General features: G+C 39.7%; 1 protein-coding gene across 2 annotated transcripts in view; it reads left to right on the plus strand.

The window, feature by feature from the left end:
- GFRA1 (GDNF family receptor alpha 1) overlaps nucleotides 1-19,798 on the plus strand; it is a 144,069-nt gene extending 124,271 nt beyond the window's left edge. For both annotated transcript variants that reach the window (XM_062635360.1, XM_062635359.1), the window contains exons 8-9: nucleotides 16,786-16,842; nucleotides 18,739-19,798. In XM_062635360.1, coding sequence (XP_062491344.1) covers nucleotides 16,786-16,842; nucleotides 18,739-18,900 — 219 coding nt within the window. In that variant the 3' untranslated portion in view covers nucleotides 18,901-19,798. The remainder of the gene's footprint in view (nucleotides 1-16,785; nucleotides 16,843-18,738) is intronic.
- The last annotated feature ends 524 nt before the right edge of the window (nucleotides 19,799-20,322 follow it).

The following is a 20,322-nucleotide window of genomic DNA, read 5'->3' on the forward strand; positions in this document are numbered from 1 at the left end:
CTAATGTCATCCAACTTTAGCTCTCAATCAGATATGTAGTCCATCATGTATTTCCCTTTTAAAACAGATAGCTATAGCCTGCAAAAAACAGCCATAAAATGCAGTATTATAATTTAATTTGAAGGCATAACTACTCCTAATAAAAAATTCGAGGTCATTGTATTGCGATGGTGGATGTTTAATCATACTGTCTTTGGAAGTGTAGTTCATAACATATTGTACATTTATGGGACTTGACAAAGTGCTTTGTTTAAGACATATTGTTTGCTGTTAGTAAATATTAGGTTTTAGCCATGACTCTGCTTCCATTTATACTTGTTCAAGTGAAAGTAATTCTGGTTATGCCAGGCTGACCCTGCTGCAAAGCAAGTGCAGGCAAAAGCAATTGTGCCACCAGGTTTCTAATGGAACGGAGGACAAGAATAGAATTCTTGCAATCATTAGTACTTCTTTATTTTAACTGGAATAGCTTGTAGGAGTCCTACTTATAGACCAGAATCCCATCATACAAGCTATTCCACAGGCTCATAGTGAAAAGGTACTCCTGACATTAAAAACACAATGAATTACAGTTAACTTCAGTGAAGCTAAGATTTCACCTCATAGCCTTTATTCTGAAAACCACATAGTGTATTTGAGTGCTCTGGAAACAATAAATATTTTACTATTATAAACTATGTTAATGCACTGTGTTCTCCTCAAAAAGTATGTCCACAGAGATATGAGAAAAAAAAAACAAAGTAAAAGGCTTGGTACTATCTCAGTTAATTGATAGAGTTGTTAATACAGAGATGTTTCTTTCTGAAGTATGAAAATAGCTCACCGATTGCCAGAATAGATCAAAATCTAACAGATAAAATCTTGATCAATTCTGCCATTTTTGGAAAGAATTGTTATTTGCTAGGCAAGGAAAATAATTTCACAAGACTTTTGTAATAGAAAGGTACTTTTTAACACCGTTATTGAAGCAGGTATTGATGTTTTTGTTTCGTAGTGTGACGGTTTAAGACAAACGGCAATGTGGAAGCTAAAGAATTTTGCATAGCGAAGCATGTTAATCACAGATGCACACAGTTTTATGAATTCCATGGTTTCTCCATCCTGTGTGGGGATGGTACAGAGGGAGGTGAGAAGTTGGGGGAGCAGCATAGGAATTTGTTGCACATGTTTGTTCCATGCGGGAGAAGGTTCACTGGTGGGGAAGGACCCTGATTCATTGTGCACAGTCCTGGTGCAGGGTTGTGAGGTTTGTTGCTCTTTGAAAACCCCAGCCGCTGGAGAGATGGTCGCAGATCCTGGAGTAGGCACTGCCCACCCCAGAGTCTTTTCCTAGAATCTTTGTTCTCCAGTATTATGATTCCTTGGATACATAAGTGGATAGAGAAAAGCTCGTGGGTGACTACTGCATTCAAATGGTGCTATAATTCTCTGATTTGCTGTCATTGTTTTTGCTCTTCCAGTTTGCTTGTTGCAGAGACTTCTGGACATTTTGTGGCTCTGTCCTGGTTTCGGCTTGGGTAGGGTTGATTGTTTTCCCAGTAGCTGGTGCAGTGCTTTGGCTTTAGTCTGAGAATAATGCTGATAACACACTGATATTTTAGTTGTTGCTCAGCAGTGCTAACCCTGGTCAAGGACTTTTCAGTCTCTCATGCTCTACCAGTGAGGAGGGGCATGGGAAGCTGGGAGGGAGCAGAGACAGCACACCTGACCTGAACTAGCCGAAGGGGTATTCCATACCACAGCACATCATGCCCAGCATATAAACTGGGAGGAGTTATCCAGAAGGGACCAGTCACTGCTCATGGACAGGCTGGATATCAGTCAGTGGGTGGTGAACAATTTTACTGTGCATCACTTTTGTTTACTGCTTGATTCTCTTTCCCCTTTTGGTTTTTAGAATCTCCCCCCTTTTTATTTCCCTTATCGTTATTATTATTATTAGTAGTAGTACTATATTGTACTTTACTTTTTGGACTGTTCTTATCTCAGCCTGTGGGGTTTACATTCATCTGATTGTCCTCCCCATCCCACCCACAGTGGTAAAAGGGGGGGAGTGAGCAAGCGGCTGTGTGGTGCTGAGTTACCAACTGGGTTTAAACCACAGTGTGTTCTTAATGATCAACATGTTGTTTGCATAGATTAGCTATCTATTTCCTAGGGCACACCAAACCTCTGCTGTTCTTTGGGACAAGCAGTTGATAACATTTTGTCTACTGCTACAGCAAGGTGTCCCTAAAGTTCAGTGTCTTATCTGCACAGCTGTCTGATTTATTTTCAGTCCAAAGTAATTTTAAAGAACATAAGAACTGGGTGGTATGCAGAAGCTACTGCCCTGTTGTGGTAGATCGTGAGTAGTTATCAGACAAATAGAGTTCTCCAGGAGCCTCAGGAGCCTTGTGCACGTTTGTCTATTTCTTAGTAGTTTCAAGTGTTTCGTTGCTGGTTCTCACTGAATCATTAGGGAGAATAGAGTAGAGTTAAAGTATTTGAGGAAGGTGTATGAATCTGAGTACTCCAGTGCTCAGAGAAATAGAAAGGATAACCTGATGTTACCCACTGGATGAAAATTGGCTTGAAGGCTTTTACCGTATTCTCTCCTTTTACATGTCTTGCGGAACAGTCCATTGTGGAAGTGGATGTGGCAGCTTTGCCTTTCCTCTTAACACTTAGTCTCATGGCAACATTACCTTCCCTGGCACATAACTGTAACCTTTCCTCTGGAGGTCTAAACATCTCTGCAGGACCATCAAAGAAAATCACACTCCTTTATGGAGATAGATTCCCAAAACTCATGCACAGATAGCAGCTCTAATCACAAAGATTCTTTTTAAACACTTTTTAAACTTCCTGTACTCTTAGAAACCGTTCCTATTGGAAATAATAGAATTTCAAGAAATAATACTATATTATCATGAAGGAAAGTTCCCCTTAGGGAAACGATAACCAAGACTAGTTCTGCCTGTTTATGTGATATGAGTTGTTAGACTGTTAGTCTCAATTTACAGGCATATCTCCACTGTATCTGAAACCTCACTTCCAGTTAACCATTAGTCTTTATTAGAATATTTTCATTTCTGTTCCCCCTATGAGTTTTTATTTTCTTTTTTCCTTTTTTTCCTCCTTCTTGAAGATCTGTTTGTTAATCTTTGGGCACTCAAGTGCCTCACGGACCTATTCTGGCATGAAATTTTATCAGTATACATTTTTATATATTCTCTCTAATGATGCAATGGCTAAATGCAGATCCAGGGATCAAAAAGAGGCTGCACAAGACTGAGCAGGAGGATGCTGAGCCCGTACATTACACGAGAAGTCACCATGCCATCACTGGCTTGGCTGTCTCTGCAGATACAGCAGGGAAGGGAGAAGGGACTATGGGTCATGGCCATACTAGGGTGCAATTAAGAGACTGGAGTAGTATTCTGCTTTGGTAAATGACTCCGTGTCAACCCTGCTTCCTTATCCTTGATTAAAGAGGATACATTGCCTTCCTCTGCCAACAGCAAATCCAAGTATATGAAGTATGTTTATGCATATAAAGTCATTTGAGTCTAAAGAGGTAATCACACAACCTAATCAAATTCTGCTTTTGTTTATACACTTCTAAAATGGAGTAACTCCACAGTTGTGTACATTGCAATTATCCTTAAATGTACGTTGTAATTATCAGTTACTCCTTATATATATATATTGCATCATTCTTTGATATTTCTGTATAGCCCATAAACTAATATTCTTAAAAAATAAATTACCCAGGCTCACAGTTATTGTGTGGCAGATATGATCAAAAGCATTTCAGTAATAATAAAGGAGATTTTGTAGAAATAGTATCTTCCTTGTTACCAGCAGCAAATGAAATACAGAAAAGCCCAATGGAAATTAGAATACAGTAATAAGTAATCATTCTAAATCTTACATTGGTGACAAGGCAGCATAGCAGCAAGAATAGGATATTGTTGAAGAGCTAAAATGTGGAACCTTTCCCAAAGCATGCCTACATTTTTCAAGGAGTCAAACCAAGTTTATAGGACAGAAAATGAACACAGTTATTAGCCAAATTAATCAGCCTATACTCTTAATTAAAAAAAAAATAGAAATTAATGATAACAAAACATCTGAACAGAAATATATTTTTCTTCTGCTTTTAACCTGTCTGCTCAGTTTGCTTCCAGTCTTCAATGTACATTAGTAATCAAAACTGGAATAAATCACACCGTTTATCTCCTACTTACTTTTTATCTCTATAACTCCTAAGCAGCTGTCTTACCTGAATAATAGATCTCTATGTTACACTCAAACCATCTACTCTACAGTATTTTTCAACTTGCTATTGAGTTCCTGACCATGAGATGCTGTCACCAATGAGAATTCCCTGCCTTTGAAATCAACAGGAGTTCAAAATGTTTATTTTAGTCTGTACTTTGGAGGACGGCCTATTTCACACCAGATTGTGGTTCTAATGAGTGGACTTGGTCTAATAAGCCCACTTCAGGTTAAGTCCTCCTGCATGCTTAGCTCTTTCCATGAGCCACAGGTAAACAGACTGACTGGTGTGCATAATGCAGGATATATTTTCATAGTTGCACTCAGTATGTGTCCTAAAGAATTATAGTATTATCCTCCCTCATGTCTTTCTTAAAACAGAATTAGGTATTCAGGGCAGTAATTTACTAAGTGCTTCATTACGTGGTACTACTTTATTTTTCCAGATTGACATTTTCTGAAGCCTCAAGTTGCCTCTAATTCAAGGCTAGATATGCATTAGCACACACATAAACGTTTGGATGTACTGAATTCATGCTCAGAGTTGAAATGTGTGCATTCAGATTTATTATGCACATGGCAGGTAAGACGTGTAGCAGGTAGGATCTAAGTAGCTACCTGCAGTCGTTAAGTACCTAATTTGTGCAGAGGGTTGGATAAGTGGGCATATAAATTAAGAGTGCACGTTTGAAAGCCAAGCAGTTATAAATATCTGTGAAAATCCATTCCTAAATTTGTGTCTGCACAAATGTAAAAGGGTGGTTTGATCAGAACTTTTCTGATTAACAGTGTTTAGTATGATCTTTACAATGGCTTGCCCTCCTCTGGAAAAAGGAGTGCATTAACAGTTCCATGTACCCAAGTTAAATTCTTGAAGACCCTTCTATATTGAGTTCTATGTCAGTATGCCATCCTGCCCACTTCAGTCACATATGTAGTGTAATTATGTGGTTCTGAGGGAAAATGTAGGGATCTGTTCCTGCAGGGGACTCACTGCCTGTATACAATTTCAGAAGTCAAATGCCAATTCCGAACGAAGTCATCCCTTTTTTCATACTGATTTTGAACTTAGTTTGACAAATTCTTGCAGCTATTTGCAGAATCATGTTCTCATCAAGAGTTGGCCTAATCCCTATTAATTTTGATTAAGATTTCCTGATTATTCCTGAGGATTCAGTCACGGTTATTTGCAGATGGGAAATTCAAACCGTTATAGATACAACTGTACAGGTTTAGATAAAAACCACACCTGTTCTAAACCCAGAGAACAGCTTAATGAGGATCCTTTAGGAATCATTAATTAAGCAGAGGCTTTTCACCTTCAAGGTGATGGCTCAGATACAATGGCATATTTAGTGGCAGCACAACTCTTTGGTCAGTGGCCTTAGTGAGAGAGATGTCCTTTTTGGGAGCTGAACTGGTCACCCTGAGTCCACATCCCAGGGACAGCCCCTAAGACACAAGTCATGCTGGCTCATGTCAGTGTAACAGGGAACTGGACTCTGGTGTTTCATGAACATTTAAAGAGTGCAACTGGCAAAGCTGCAGTTCCAAATAATCTCCAAGCCAGTGAGACACATCTGCTCATGTGTGTTCTTCAAGTCCTTATCATCTGCTGCCCTTTGTTATGTACAAAGCTTGTTGTAGCGCAATTATGTTCATCCATGCACAGCATGTCAGAAGTGTGATGCCCCATGCTGTTCAAGAGGTCACTGAGCGTGAGCAGCATGGTAATATCCCAGATCCCTTTCAAAGATGTTGTTCTCAAATACTGGAGAGGCTAATCCCATCTTGGCCACTGAACATGGCATCTCTTAAAGCCATTAAATTCACTTATCACTAGAAGGGAGAGCTCAGTGCTAGTGTAGTATCAGTGCTGGTGTGCATATGCAGCCTGTATATACAGTACAAATATGTTAATGCACAGGCACAGTCTGCATTACACTCATGCCTCATCTCTACTAACGCTGTCTTAGGTCTGCTTTTCCACCCACTGCTCTGGAGGTAGCAGGAGTGACACAAGAAGCCGTATTGTTGCTGTAGTTGACACACACACACAGATGTGGGGTTTTTTTTGAATGCTTTCTGGAAACTTGATGGCAATGCATTGACATTGAAATGTACTGGTAAGACAAAGCTGATGCTTGTGAGTATTAGATGCATCTGAGTAGGTAGCTCACAAAAAAGACCCCCTCACTTGCTCTGTTTTCTACTTGCCTCAGCTCAGTACAGAACTATGAATAAAACCGTTATGCACTCAGGGAAATATTTGCTGCCAAGCATCATCAATCAAGATTCTCTTCAGATAGCACTCTCAAGATGTTTTTCTAGGTGAAGCCTTCTAATCTCTCCCTTGAGTCCCAGTAAAGGATGTTAAAATTTGGTAGCTTAGGGCACCTTCAAGATTTTGTTTATAGGGCTTGCAGTGGAACTAGATGTAAGGACACAGAAGGACTGTCCCTTTCTAACAGAGCAGTTTATCCCACAGAAAGGGAAATGAAAGGCATGGGGAAACATCCTGGGTGCTTTGCGACATTATAAGCCTATATCCCATTAACTCCTCATGAACTCTGATGAAGCGCACTGCCTGAGGTGCAAATTAGTGCCACTTTTGTGCATTGAACCTACCCTCTTAAGAGAAGTGCTCCAGAACCACCTCTTCATTTCAAAAATACTACACAACTGTTGTCAGTATTGACCTGAGCTAGATTAAACAAGCTGCCTTGGAATATAAGGCTTTATATCCCATAAATAATGTCTTGAACTATCCAGTCTGTCACAGCATAATACTTTAAAAAGTAGGCAAACTGGTCACAATAACTCTGCAAAAGCTTCTTCCAGTTTATTATGGAAACCTTACAAAATATACACAAAGTGATCCTGTTGATCTCCATTACTTGCATTATTAGCATTCATCTGTTTGTATTTTCAGACGTATTAAATGTAAACATAAATGTAAGCCTTCTGTCCTTCTGTGAATTATTTATGTGATAAAACAAAGCAGGATCATACGCTGTGGTTACGGTTTTGCATAATCTGCTAATTATTTGCATAATCTGGTTATTAAAGGCTCAGATTTGTTTTAATAGGGTTGTAATTGTTAAACATCTAACATTCACAATACTTTTTGTGCCTAAGAAATGATTTCAGTGATTGAATAAATTTCTCAGTACTTTTTACTGAGCTCAAATTTGAGGCCATGTATGCAGATGATATTAGGAAGTTACTTTTCATCTTCAGTTGCTGCTGCCTCACCAGTGGCAGAATTCCCGTTGGTGTGGTGGGATCAGGGCAGTAAAGAATAAGACACCTTTCTATTAAGGTCGTGATTCTGCAGGCTCCTCTTACATGAGAGTTTCTCTGCTTATTTGAATAGCTTCATTAACTACAGTGTAACTGTTGTGAGCGAGAGCATCGTTCATGTGTTAATAATGGATATGAGGAAGGCCACTGTAATATAATCCATTAAAGTATAGTCCACTATAGTATAGCCCATTAAAGCGAATTAGTGTTAGGGTGTCTCTCCTCGTATTTTTGAGTAGAGATGGTTTTTCTCACCTTCACTCACTTCATCAGCGGAAGAATGAATGTAGGATGCTACATCAAAGTCTCTTAGAATTATTGAGTTTTAAGATCTATACTGCAAGGGCCTTTTAATAACATTTAGGAAGCTGACAGGACAAACCAAGGTCTAACATAGCTAATGGAGATCTGTGGACAAGACCAACTTGATCTTTGTTGGGGTTTTTTTTAGTCATGATTTATGTCTTTTGAAATGTATGTTTATTGTAGGAAATAAAATGCCAGCAATCAAAACTGTATTATATTAATTCACATTTAGAAATCAGAATGCTCTCAGGATTTATTAATCAGGAATACAAGCAGTGAATTTAAATACCTTTCTACAAAATTATAAAGCCATATATTCTAATGAAAATAAAGCTAGATTTTTATAGAAGCGGCTAGCAGCTATGCTTACAGTTGAAGTTGTCTTACATTTTTGCATTTAAAAAGTCCTGTGTTCAGTGACTTTGAACTTAGCCAGTACATTAGCTATTTGGGTGATTTTTTTCATGTTATGTGTATGGCTCTGGCTGAATTCTTAGGAAATAGCTGCCTGTCAAAATCACAGGATGCTATACCCTCATTTCTTATAGACTCACCGTGGTAAATTTGCATTATTCTGAATGGTATTTTCAGTGCTGCAAAGGAACACGGATACTGAGGCAAGTACTGCAGCCAGTTCACTGAAGTGTCATCCCTGCCAGTTCTGAGCATACCTGTGTGTACCTGCAGAACTCAGATACAGCATTAGAGGAACATGGAGAAAAATGCTTTAAATTTTTATTTCAGTGGCACTTCTGATTGTGCCAAAACTGCAAAATTCACCAATTACTGTAAATCACAGCTGTTTGAGATTGAGTTGATTTCAATTAAAAAACAAACAACCCAGTCTCTAAGCCATGATTTAATGGGACTCGGGTACCGGCATAGCCACATAACTGCAGATGTGAGAAAACTAATATATTGGGCTTGAAATGTCTAAACAAAAGTGAGGAGGGGAAGGTATAGCTGTATGGTGCGTGCTCAAATAAGTGCCTAGTTTTTTCTTTCTTTCTGTTCAAGGTTACTTCAGTATCTGTGGCCTTTGCTTTTGCCTCTGTAACTGCAGCAAAATCACTTGTTATCTGAAGTGGTTTTGAAACCCGTTTAAGGCTTTCTGTTTTCTTTCTGTGCATAACCAAGCCAGTACTCACGATGCACACATATGGTTAATAAAGAGAAAGGTCTTGAACATTTTTAGTCACAACCAAAAGCAGATGTTCATGACCATTCTCCTCCCTTCCCTTTTAATATTTAAGCGTGAACGCAGTGCTCAAGAAACCAGCAATAATATCAGTTGCTTAAGGTTGGCATAGCATGAACAGAAGCTTCCTATAGTGCTCAGCACTCAGGCCTCATGCAGACTGGTGCTCAAGCAAGCTTGCCTTGATGTTCCCTTCCAGCTGCAGGACCAGAGGATGGCATCCCTGGTCCTTGCTGCCTGAGTGTGAAGGCAACGCCTGACCTGATTGACTTAATCTCTTCCACATACTGACAGCTCAGAGCTGGATGTCTCATGAGGCTCAACGATGTGGTGAGCATCCCTACTGAGCTCTCTCCTCCCAGGTCTGCTTTGGCTTGGGAAGTTCCCAAGTTTTTCTTAGCAGGGAGTCCCAGTCACAAACTGCCCTGTCATCTGTTCAGTGTGATGGAAAACTCACCGGCGAGTAACAGGCTTAGTGCATGCTCCTAGCAGAGGGAAGCGCATCACAGCCAGACTTCAGCCAGCGAGTACCTGCCAAGGCACACCTGGAGGTGTGAGATGCCGTGTAGGAGCACTGTAGCTGCATTAGTGTGGTGCCTCTTTTCAAGGATCATTAGCACAGTGCAGTTCTGGCTGAGCTGGTTTTAGTCCCCTAGTAGCCGTGGCTGACAGCTGCTCAGGAGCGTTTACACCACACTCCAGTGCACCACAGAGCCCAGTCTAATAGGGGAGGTGGGCACTCCGCCTCCTGCCAAACAGTACAACTTTGTTTGCATATTCGGACAGGCAAGGGCACGCAGTCCAGCCTGGGGAAGTGTTGTGGGGTCTGTAGTCCTTCAATGGCTTACCTTTGTTCAAAATTAAAGGCTGAGTATGTCATTTCGGTGGGGTTGTAATGGCTTTGTGTTTACACTGCTTTTCTTTAGATGCTGTTCGCTGCACGACAGCCAGATGCTACCTGTAACTGCTCGGTGTGGCACTGAGTTGATAGCTGTAGTGAACCACTAGGGAAATGTGATTTAATAATAAAATCCCAAACAACTCGATTTTGTATTACATGGCTCTTCAGTTTTATAACTAGAAAAAAAAGCCGAAACCAAACCCTAGGCAGCGTAAGCCATTGAGATATTAACCTAATAAAACATATTCTGTCTATGCTTTTTTGGTATTCTGTTTTCTCCTCTGCCCTTCTTCATGCAAAAAAATTTGCTCGAGGCAAATCCATAAGAAGACCGTATTAGGAGAATTGCATAATATCCCCTAAAAATAGGAAACGAGAATCTGGGACTAGGGAAATTAATTTTCCTCAGATAAATGAGTGACTGAGCACGAAAACAAAATTGTTAACGAGTTACTGTGCTGCCATGAAAGGTAAGTCAGTCAGTTCAGCTCTCTTGGCTAGGTGTCGTATTTTGTGCTGTGCTCCCTGGGAGACTAATTGCTTGAAATAAATATTTGAAGACGTGTGTGTCTGCTCCTTGTAAGCTTTTGATCAGTTTGGTGTTGCTGATAGCATCTGTTCTTCATAAAACCTGTAAGGTTGCTGTGAGGAAGGTTTTGTGCCATGTTGCCCCAGCCATATAAGTGCAGTGAGAGACAGGGCTTAATTAGGTCTCAGTTTTATTAACATAAGGATCTGGGAATGGTCCAGCAATAGTTCGTAAGGTACGGGTCATCTTTCCTTCTATCCACACTCTTTTCTGCTCCTTTTGGGAGGATTATTCCAGCTTGTCCCCTCTCTAGTCAAATATTCTTACAGTTACAAGATCGAAGAGAAGGGAGGTTGTCTTCTGTTCATATCAGACTTCATCAGCTCTTAGGTGTGTTTCTTAGATGTCTGAACTGGTATCTGCTGCTAAATGTGTTTCCATCTGCGGCCATCAAGACACAAGAGTCTGCAGTGTCTGTTAGACTGAAGCTAATTCGATCCATTGTTACTCAGTGGTCTGGGAAAGAGACCTGGCCTGCCCAGAAGACTCAGCAGTGCTTTGTCACTGATGACTAAGGAGCTGGGAAGCTGTAGCAGAACACGGACCTATGTCTCAGCTACTCTTCCCAGAAGATTCCTGTGGGCTGCCCTGGGGTGAAGACTTCTTTTCAACTCCATTTCCTTCTTAAGGAGTGCATGGAAACATCTCGGGAGAACTACCATCCCTTTTTCCCTTTCCTGACCAGAAAACAGACCTCCCTACTTTGAGATTGCCCTCTGTTTCTTCTTTCTGATGCTGAAGTACTCAAAACCAGCAAGATTCTATTAATGTGGAGCTTTTAAACTGTCACGTGTGTTCCCTTAAGAAAGCCAGAGCTTTGTGAAGGTGAGCTAGGTGGAGCTGTCACTTCACAGTGCTGCCCATTGAGCAGCTGTGTAGTGGTTTTGAATGGGATCTTAGTTGTGATTTCTGAATGCTTGGACTGGGAAACCCAAGGATGGATGGTCCCAAAATCAGTCAGGGCATCCTGTAGTACCCAGGTCTGCCTATGATCCACCACCCTGCCCAGCTGAGGCAAAGCTGTGGGGAGAAATCCAGACAAGACCCCTATAGGAGACTGGGGACAAGCAGTGTAATTTTGGGACAGGTACAAAGCTATGGGGAGCAGGGGCTTAGGGCTGGGAGGTGATGGGATCTGACGGGACTGGCTGATAACTGTTTACTGCACTCCACTATAAAACTCGGTGTGTGTTTCCCCAGTGCATGTTTGGGCACAAGGGGCTAACTGGTTTGCTTTATTTAATGTCTCCCAGCTGAAACACTTGTGATTTGATTCTTACTGTGCTAGGTGTCACCTGTGTGGCTTTGGAGAATAGTGCAGGCAGTGTCTTGGTAATGCTTGTTTGTAAAAGATACTTTCCTCACTCTACAAAGTGGGATGACGGAACTGTAGTGCTTTTATGCAGAGCAATGACTGATAATTTCCTGCCCCAAGCTTGTATCTTGAGGGCTGATTCAGCAGAGGAAAAAGAAAAAAGCAGCAGAAAAGAAGGTCTGACTTCTTTGTTACAGGACTGTGAAAAGCTGATTGTTTTTATGGCTTAAATAGCTTTGCACCCTGGCTGTATGCTATGGGTTTCAAAATTACTCTGTGCTGAATTGGATCCTTGTTTTAGTGGCCTGTGTCTCTGACCTGCACTTTGCTTATCTTCCCTGTTGAAAGTAATTTATACTCCAGCATGCCATAGTACTACTGTGCGAAGAAGAAAATACTGTTGACAATTGTGATAGATGCTGCTACCGCTTAGCGAGTGCAGAAGAGTTAATCTGATTGCATTTTTACAGTCTTTATATTTCTCTGCTTATTGTTTGTGTCTTGTTCTTGGAAAAACAGGTTAGATGCATAGTAAATCTCTTTAATCAGCAGAAGAGGAACAAAAAGAACAAGCACCCTCATTTGTTACAGCTGCTTCAGAACCATGGTCATTTGAAAGATGTATTCTGGGAGATATGTCTCTTTAGAAATGCTTGTTAATACAAGCATAACTAACTCAGGAGAAGACAAAGGCACTCATTAAAATTAGCTGAAAAAACAGATACTTATCGTAATGATACTTCTGTTGCCTCTCACTATAATGTCTAAGCTATATGTTCCATAAAGCATGTGAGGCCCGGAGTGTGCAGCTAACAGCAAGGGACTGGTTTCTGAGTTTGGATGCTTATTCTGAGCCTGTTTGCATTCAGGTCCAATGCATTCACTTCCCTTTACATGCTTCTCCTTCCCTCCCCTCCCTCCAAATTAAAGCTCATCTGTGTTTGCAGCCATTCCCTGTCAGACCTTTTCCTTGCTCTAAGTAACATAGGTATGCAGGCTGTAGTAGAGGTGTGAAAATACAAACCATAAATGTATGAACTGACTCCTGGTGAGATACCGCTGCAGTGTTTAATTCATTTATTAACCATGTAGTGCTTTGCTTTGTAAAAGCTGGTTGCATGATTGCAAGATAGCATTTCTCGAATGAGCTCAGAGCTACAGTGTCTGCAAAGGATGGAGGTAGAGGGATTTGTGGGATGAGAAGCAGAGTTACTAGATTTGGGAGGATCTCGTGATGTTTATTAGGTGCAGGGCAAGAGAAGACTAGGTTAGGTATGTGTGAGCAAGGGCATATGACTGACCTCATCTAGGAGCATTAGAAGGAAATTAGAAGGGATTAAAAGGAAACATGAAGGTCCACAGAGCCCTCAGAAGGAAAAATATCTCTATAAGCAATATTCCTTTCTCCTTTCAGAAAACCACTAGCTCCTCTTCTGATCCTTATTCACCCTTCTTTCTAGGAAAGAAATAAGTGAAATTTTGCTTCTGATCATGAGAGTTTTCTGTTTTCTGGACATGCAGTTGGTTTCTCTACCAGTCCTTGAACTAAGCAGTTTAGCTTGAATATTAAATGCTAAAGGTTGCGAAGACCAAAAGAACCTTGTATGACTACCGGACAGGATGCTGAAGCTCAGCAGGCAGTGTATGAATGTGATTATCTCTAAATATCATCTGTTGCTTGTGCTACCACAGCGATCAGATTCTCTGTAAAAGCAGGTGTTCATTTTTACAGAATATGAAAGCTTAAATCAGTGCAAGGTTGTAGGCAGTATGGGGCAGCTTCATCAGAGTAGCCCACGTTACTGAATTATAGTTCCCTGCAAAGCCAGGGTGACTGTCAACCTGTCTTATGTACCTTTGTTTTACAGTCAGAGGCATGTCACAGCTGAATGTATAAATCATTAGCAAATGCTATTTTACCTCAGTGGGAAAGATCTCATACCTCTTTCCATCTGTTTAACCAGTTATTTTAAGCTGCTTTTCTTTCACTTTTTATTTAGTTGTTATTTTTATAAGCCCACCCCTGCCCAGCAGTTCTGCTACATGTAGTCTTTTCTGCCCAAGAGTGGGACAGAAGATTTTCCCCCTTAGCCTGTACTTAAAGGACATGCACTTTCTATAGCCCTTTCTTCAATATGTAGGGTTTTGGGTTTGTTTTGGTTCTTTTCCTATTATTTATGATTTTGTGATGCACTGCTGTATTACAGTAGTGCAGCCTATGCCAGCATTTCCATTATAACCCATTTTTACAGGTTTATAACTCAACAGTAAAAATGTACTCTTCCAATTTGAAACTTGGCATGCAATGTCTCATTCTCAAACTGATAGTATTTCCTTTCCCTTCACCTTCCCCATGAAAAGAGGTTGCATTTTTGCTGTATTTTTAAATGGAAGATGCTGTCCTTTCTGTTTTGATAAGAGGAAAGCCAGCCTGATTATTAAAATTACTTTTCACTTCTAAGAAAGGACTTTATCATGGAGGATGCTTGTGAACAGGTTTGTTGATGTTAGCATGACTACAATATGTATATGAATACAGAGAAGCATTACTTTCCAAATTAAAGCTAGGGAATATTGAACAAAATTATTGAAAAGCTTTTTATATGTTGCTTTTGTTTCTAGCTGTTGATTTTACCCCTAAAATACTGTTCTCAAAGGTAAAGGTGTTTTAGCTGCTGCACTCTGTTGTATATCAGGCTGAATGAAGTAAAGACAAATTTTACTGCATATAGACAAAATAATGATATTTTCCTCTTTTCTCATTTGAGAAGCACAGTACAGAAGGAACATAAATTCTGACTTTGGTGTTGAGACTAATACGAAGTGTAGACTTATAGTTAGCACAGTGTTGTGAATCCATAGCAGGAGTAAGCAGCAAAACACAGTTTCCAGTAGGCAGATGCTTATGTGGACTAGAAACTTAGCTCTGAATGGCAAACTAAGAAATATGAGGCTTGTACAGTCCTTGCAGTTTACACTGTCAAGATCTGATGCTCTGAACCTTAGTGCAGCTGAAGCCTAACATTCCAATTCAATGTAATATGGGTGGTTTGGGTATAAGAAAATCAGGATTAAAATCCAGTTTCTCCTTCTTTGCCCATTCCTTAGAGCCAGCCATTTAGGAGTTGAAGTCTACACAGTTGCCATTAAAAATAATCCTAACCTCTTGAATATCACCACCACTGCAAATGAGGGCTTCACTGTCTTGCTTCGTATTGTAGCAAATGTACTTCCAGACATTTCTCTTTCCATTTACATAGTTAGATTTATGCTTGCTGTAATCACTTCAGTGTACTAATTAGAACAAAGGGTATGTAAGAGAGAGATTTCACAGAGGGTGTTTATTAATGAATTGAGCTATTATTTTGTCATATATTTGAAAACTCTGAACACATATACAGTAAGGATTTTTACCATGCCTTTCTTTTTAAATACCAAGCTGTCTTTCTTTTAAATCCCAGCTGTTTTAGTTTTTCAGTTGTCTCTAATATATCTATGTATTAAAGTGTCATGAAAAGCAGAGTGCACTTCCTAATGAGAAGTTCAGTTCCTTCATTTGGATTCAAAAATCAGTAATTAGGTCAAAGACTACTTTGTGTCCATAGGCAGCACCAGTGGCTCTCAGATATAAAATGAAATAGCTGTGCATGGAAATGAATTTTTGAGGGTATAAAATCAGAATGTTCAGCACTTTCTCACATCAGCATTAGTCCAGTCCATCTCTTCCAACACCGGTGGGATTCTGCAGTGTAAAATGAATGCAGCACAGTGAGAGCAGATCCTGATTTTTTTACAGGAAGTAAATTTCAAGTCCAGGTGGAAGTATCAGATGTGCTCAATGCAGGCAGTAGTTTCATTGTATAAATCCAAGTTTTCTGTTATAAGACTTGGTTGTACATTTAACATCAGTACCTCCTGTAAAAGAGTGATGTGTATGTTCCTGGAATATACAAAGAAAGAAATGATATTGAAAATCATTGAAGTACTTAAATCCACCACAGTACAATTCATTGAAAATATCTTCAGCACCATGGGGATTCCTATTGCTATTGTAGAAAAGCAGAAAACTCCTAGCACAATCATGTTCACTTCAACAATGGAAATATTAAACTCCTTATGATGCTTGACAGAGTGCACACTATTGCTTTCATTTTGCCTGATGCTGCTACCAGAAATGTTTCTTACAGGAGTCAGTGTGGAAGGTGTGCTGTAATAGCGACAGATGGATGCTCATCATAAGACATGGCTGAAGATACAGCAGATTCATTTTTCAGTTTTTGATCGTATAAAATACCCCTGCATTTAATTATATTCTGTCTACAGTAACCAGTGAATGCAATGTAAACAAGCAGCTCAATCTGACTTACAGGTATATATGTTAAAAGACATTAAATATTCTTACTGTAACTTTCTAAAAGAGACTCGGTGGCAGCCATGCAATATATTGAAATTATATTTGTATTTTCATAGTAATACCTGGCAAAATTGCAAGAATCATTAAGGATAAAATACTGTGCTGTTTATTCCTAAAACTGAGGTGTATGATATATTTGTTATTAATATGCAGTTTTATTATGGTTGTTATTAACTGTCATATTTCATTTCTTCTCATGAACATCGAGTGCCATTTTTAAGGGACCACAGAACATAGCATGTTCTCTGCAGCTGGTGGCACTCATCATTGTAATTACTAAGTACCCTTAGCTGACTGACTGAAGTTTTGCTGTAAATTCAGATCAGAATGTGAATGTTGTTGGAAAACATGCAGTTACATTTGGAGAGTTTATTTGCTAATCATGTGCAGATCTGTCAAAATTACGGGAATATGACAACCCATGCAATTCATCTAATTGTTTTGTGCTGCTGTATGTCAAAATTACACAGGGAATAAATCTTGCATTTGTTCATAGGCACAGAAGAAGCGGAAATCCAATGAATCTGTAGATACAGAGCTCTGTCTTAATGAGGTAAGTGTGGATCCTGTATATTTCAGGTGTCTCCCCATAATATAAAATGTTCAAAGTCTGTCAAGATTGTAATAGGCTTACCTCTCACTAAAGTCTTGGTATTGTTATGTCAACTCAGAAAGCTGGAGCTGGGCTCAAAGTGGCTACTGCTGACTTTAGATAGTAGCCGTATAGTACACATTTAGGCAAATCCCATAGTAACTACCATTGTATCTGACGAGTACACTTAGTTAATAATCCACAGGAACACAAGATGAGACGGCATTTAGCAAGTGCACAGAAACATAGTGGACGTCATTCTGTGGCTAAAAAAAAATGACCAATTTAGGGCATGAAATCGTGTTCACATCAGGAGATGTGGTGCTTGTACACCAGGAGACAGACTGGCAGCCCCAAGAGACATGAACCTCCCAGTGCTGTTTGAGTAGTCTGCTCAGGCTGACCTCCAAGGCCCCCTTTCAGATGTAAACATTACATCAGTTTCCATGTCTGTCAGTCTGTATCCTTTGTACTGAGTCTCTCAGGAAGCTTAGTAATTAGTGATGTATGTAAATTAATTTCTACTGTGTGGAAGCACACAGCCTAGGCATTGGAACAAGACAGCTGCACAGGCATAAGCCACCAAAAGGATGTGACCATATATTTCTGGTTCTCCTTCACCAATCCAGATTTGTCCCATTCTTCTAAACAATGACAATTCTGTAGCCCATTCCTAATTCTCTAGATACTACTAAGAATTTCCTGTACATTCTAGAGTGAAGCTTAATATGTGAGGGAACGGTGCAGTTTAACCGACCTGTTGACATCTTGTGCTGGCTAAAAGACCAAGAAGGTCCTAGTAACTATAGTTTACCATAAGAACTGCTGCTCTGTCTTATCCCATACTCAGTTACAGGTTCCAAAAAAGCATCTGCCCAAAGTTGAGTGTAAGAGAATATACTGTGATAATTCCCCCAGTGCCTCTACTACTTCTAACAAGTGGTATCAAAGTAGAAGAATGGCATGGAAGTTTATCCATGGATACCTCCCTGGCTCTGTAGACAGTCATTCATGTGGAAACCGATGCTCTGTACTCATTCTTTGTATCTGGTCCCCTGGGTACTCATAGTTTGTACCTAGAGAGGCCCATTGCCTCTTCAGGATGGGGGAAGTTTATCCCCTCTGTAGAAGCTGTATCCTTGGGGATTTTCAGATCCAGAGTGGACAGGGTCTAAGTAAGTTGGACTTAATGAAGAGATCCCTTCTAATCTAAATTGATCTACCTCTGTGATTACACGTGATAGGGTTTTATTTTTACTGAGGATCATAGCAATGAAAAGTACTCCTGCTTTACCTCCTTCTTAAATAAGTTATAATCTGCCAGTCTGTACTTGCATATGCATGCTGTTTAATTATTGGTACCAAAGAAGGCCAGGAATGTAAATTTTCATAAGCTAGAAAACTCTGTCTTTTCTGATCCTATGGATTAGATTTTATTTATTGTTATCCAGAAGTAACTTGTCAAACAAAGTTGCTCTGTTGACTGTGCAGACGTTGCAGTTTCTCTGCGGGTCCTGCATTTGCTTGTTAAAATAAACTGGCGTAATAACGCAAATTGCTAAAATATTTGCTGTACTTAACAAGGGGAGGTTTTACACATGGAACCATTGCTAAAGTAGGGGATTTTTAATACTTCATTTCTTGGATTGTGCTGTACTGGTGTTTTTATTCTTTAAAACACTGACGTTTTGATGTCTGTTCTTACGCTTTTTGCATCTTCTAATCTGTGACAGTGTTACATAGGTAACATTGGAGGGTGGGCCATGAACAAACAAAAGATTCATTTCATGATGTAGCTTTGAATATCTTGCAATGAAAATGTGTAATGGTGACCAAGGAAAGCGTTGTCTCTTGCAGAATGCTATCGGGAAAGACAACACCGCAGGAGTCTCCACCAGTCACATATCATCGGAGAATTCCCTCGCTCTTCCTGCAAGCTTCTATCTAAGCACACAGCTCACTCTGATGACACTTGCACTCTCACTCTGTTTGTTCCTAAGCTCATCAGTCATCTTGTAGCTGCGTTACAAAAGGACGTGTAAAAATATTATCTGTTTCCTGTCCTCTGTTGTTTCTCTGGAATTCCAGGTCTGGGAGCTCAGCTGAGGCACTCCTGCTAGAACGGTTGCAGTCAGCTGGAATTTTCTTTCTTTCTCTCTCTAAAAAAGCTTCTTGTGATATTTAGAGGCTTTGTACTTGGTGCAGTGCTACATTCCAAACCCAAAAAGGCTTTTGGGCATGCGGTGTTTTAAAGAGACAGTGTGTAAATTTGCCTGTAAAGCGACCTGGTTGGATTATTTTCATAATAATTATTTTCATTCTGGCTTTTCCCTGAGAAGGAGGATGGCAGTTTTCTTAAGATCCTCAGATTTAGCTCATTGAATGGTTTTGGTTTTCAAATTGATTGAACTTCAGACTATCAAGAATGCGAGGCTTTTGTCTAATGGTGAATGTTCTCCCAGAGAGTGGACTTTCTGAAACGTCTTCACTTGATAAATTGCTACTGATGTTAAACTCTTTCAGTGTGTTAGCATTTTCCTCTTTAAATGTTTACGTACTGTAAGTAATTCTGCGTTCCCTGCTGCGAAGCCATTATAATTCACATACAGGTATGATGTATGTCTTTCAGTTAAATTCTCATAAAAATAGAGTGTGGCATAGAACTTTCTAACAGTACATTTATCTTTTAATTGTAATCATCTAGCCTTAACAAGGGTGAAGATTCTTTAAATTAACAAGAAGCAGCCATTGTGAAAGCTTGATAAAGTTATGTTTCTTTAAATTTGAGGACAGGTGATAGAAACAAATTTTGCTACAGGGTTTCAGCTCTATAGTCTATGGTCTTCTATGCTTCCGTTGTGATAATATAGTCCAGTTATTATATTGTTTGTTTAATAAAAAAATGACATACAATTTATTTGCTCTACTAAACCAGCATCATCTGTTTATACATAGCTGATAATGTCAGCTGGAAAAGCTGCAGGAACTTCACACCTTACTTCTCTTATTACGACATTGTAGAGGGAAAAGAGGTACTAGGCTATCATTTAAACTGTGTTTTATTTCTTAGACTGCTAAAATCAACACAATAGGATGGTTGATCCAATTACAAGGCAGCGTCCCACACACTCACACCTTGACATTGCTGACATGATGAACTGTTTGCAAGACCAGTTCCATAAATTGTCTTCATGGTTTGGATAGTGATATTGACAGTGTACATGATTTGATCGCTTGGGTTTTCATTCGGTCACACTGACAGCCTGAGCTGGCTCATGATGATTTTTTGTGGTACCTAGAAGGAATTCTTTAAATGTCATGAAATAGGCAGCATTTCTCCTAAGGTCTTTATATCTTTACTGTGATGGCTTGGTGACTGTTACAAGCAGTTATGCCTAAATGATCAACAGTAATCAGTTGTTGTTTCTATTGAAAGTAGAA

Source organism: Pezoporus occidentalis, unplaced genomic scaffold (genome assembly GCF_034315485.1).
Source record: "Pezoporus occidentalis ecotype Australia unplaced genomic scaffold, CSIRO_AGI_Poc_V1 ctg45, whole genome shotgun sequence".
In the NCBI taxonomy this organism is placed as follows: domain Eukaryota; kingdom Metazoa; phylum Chordata; class Aves; order Psittaciformes; family Psittacidae; genus Pezoporus; species Pezoporus occidentalis.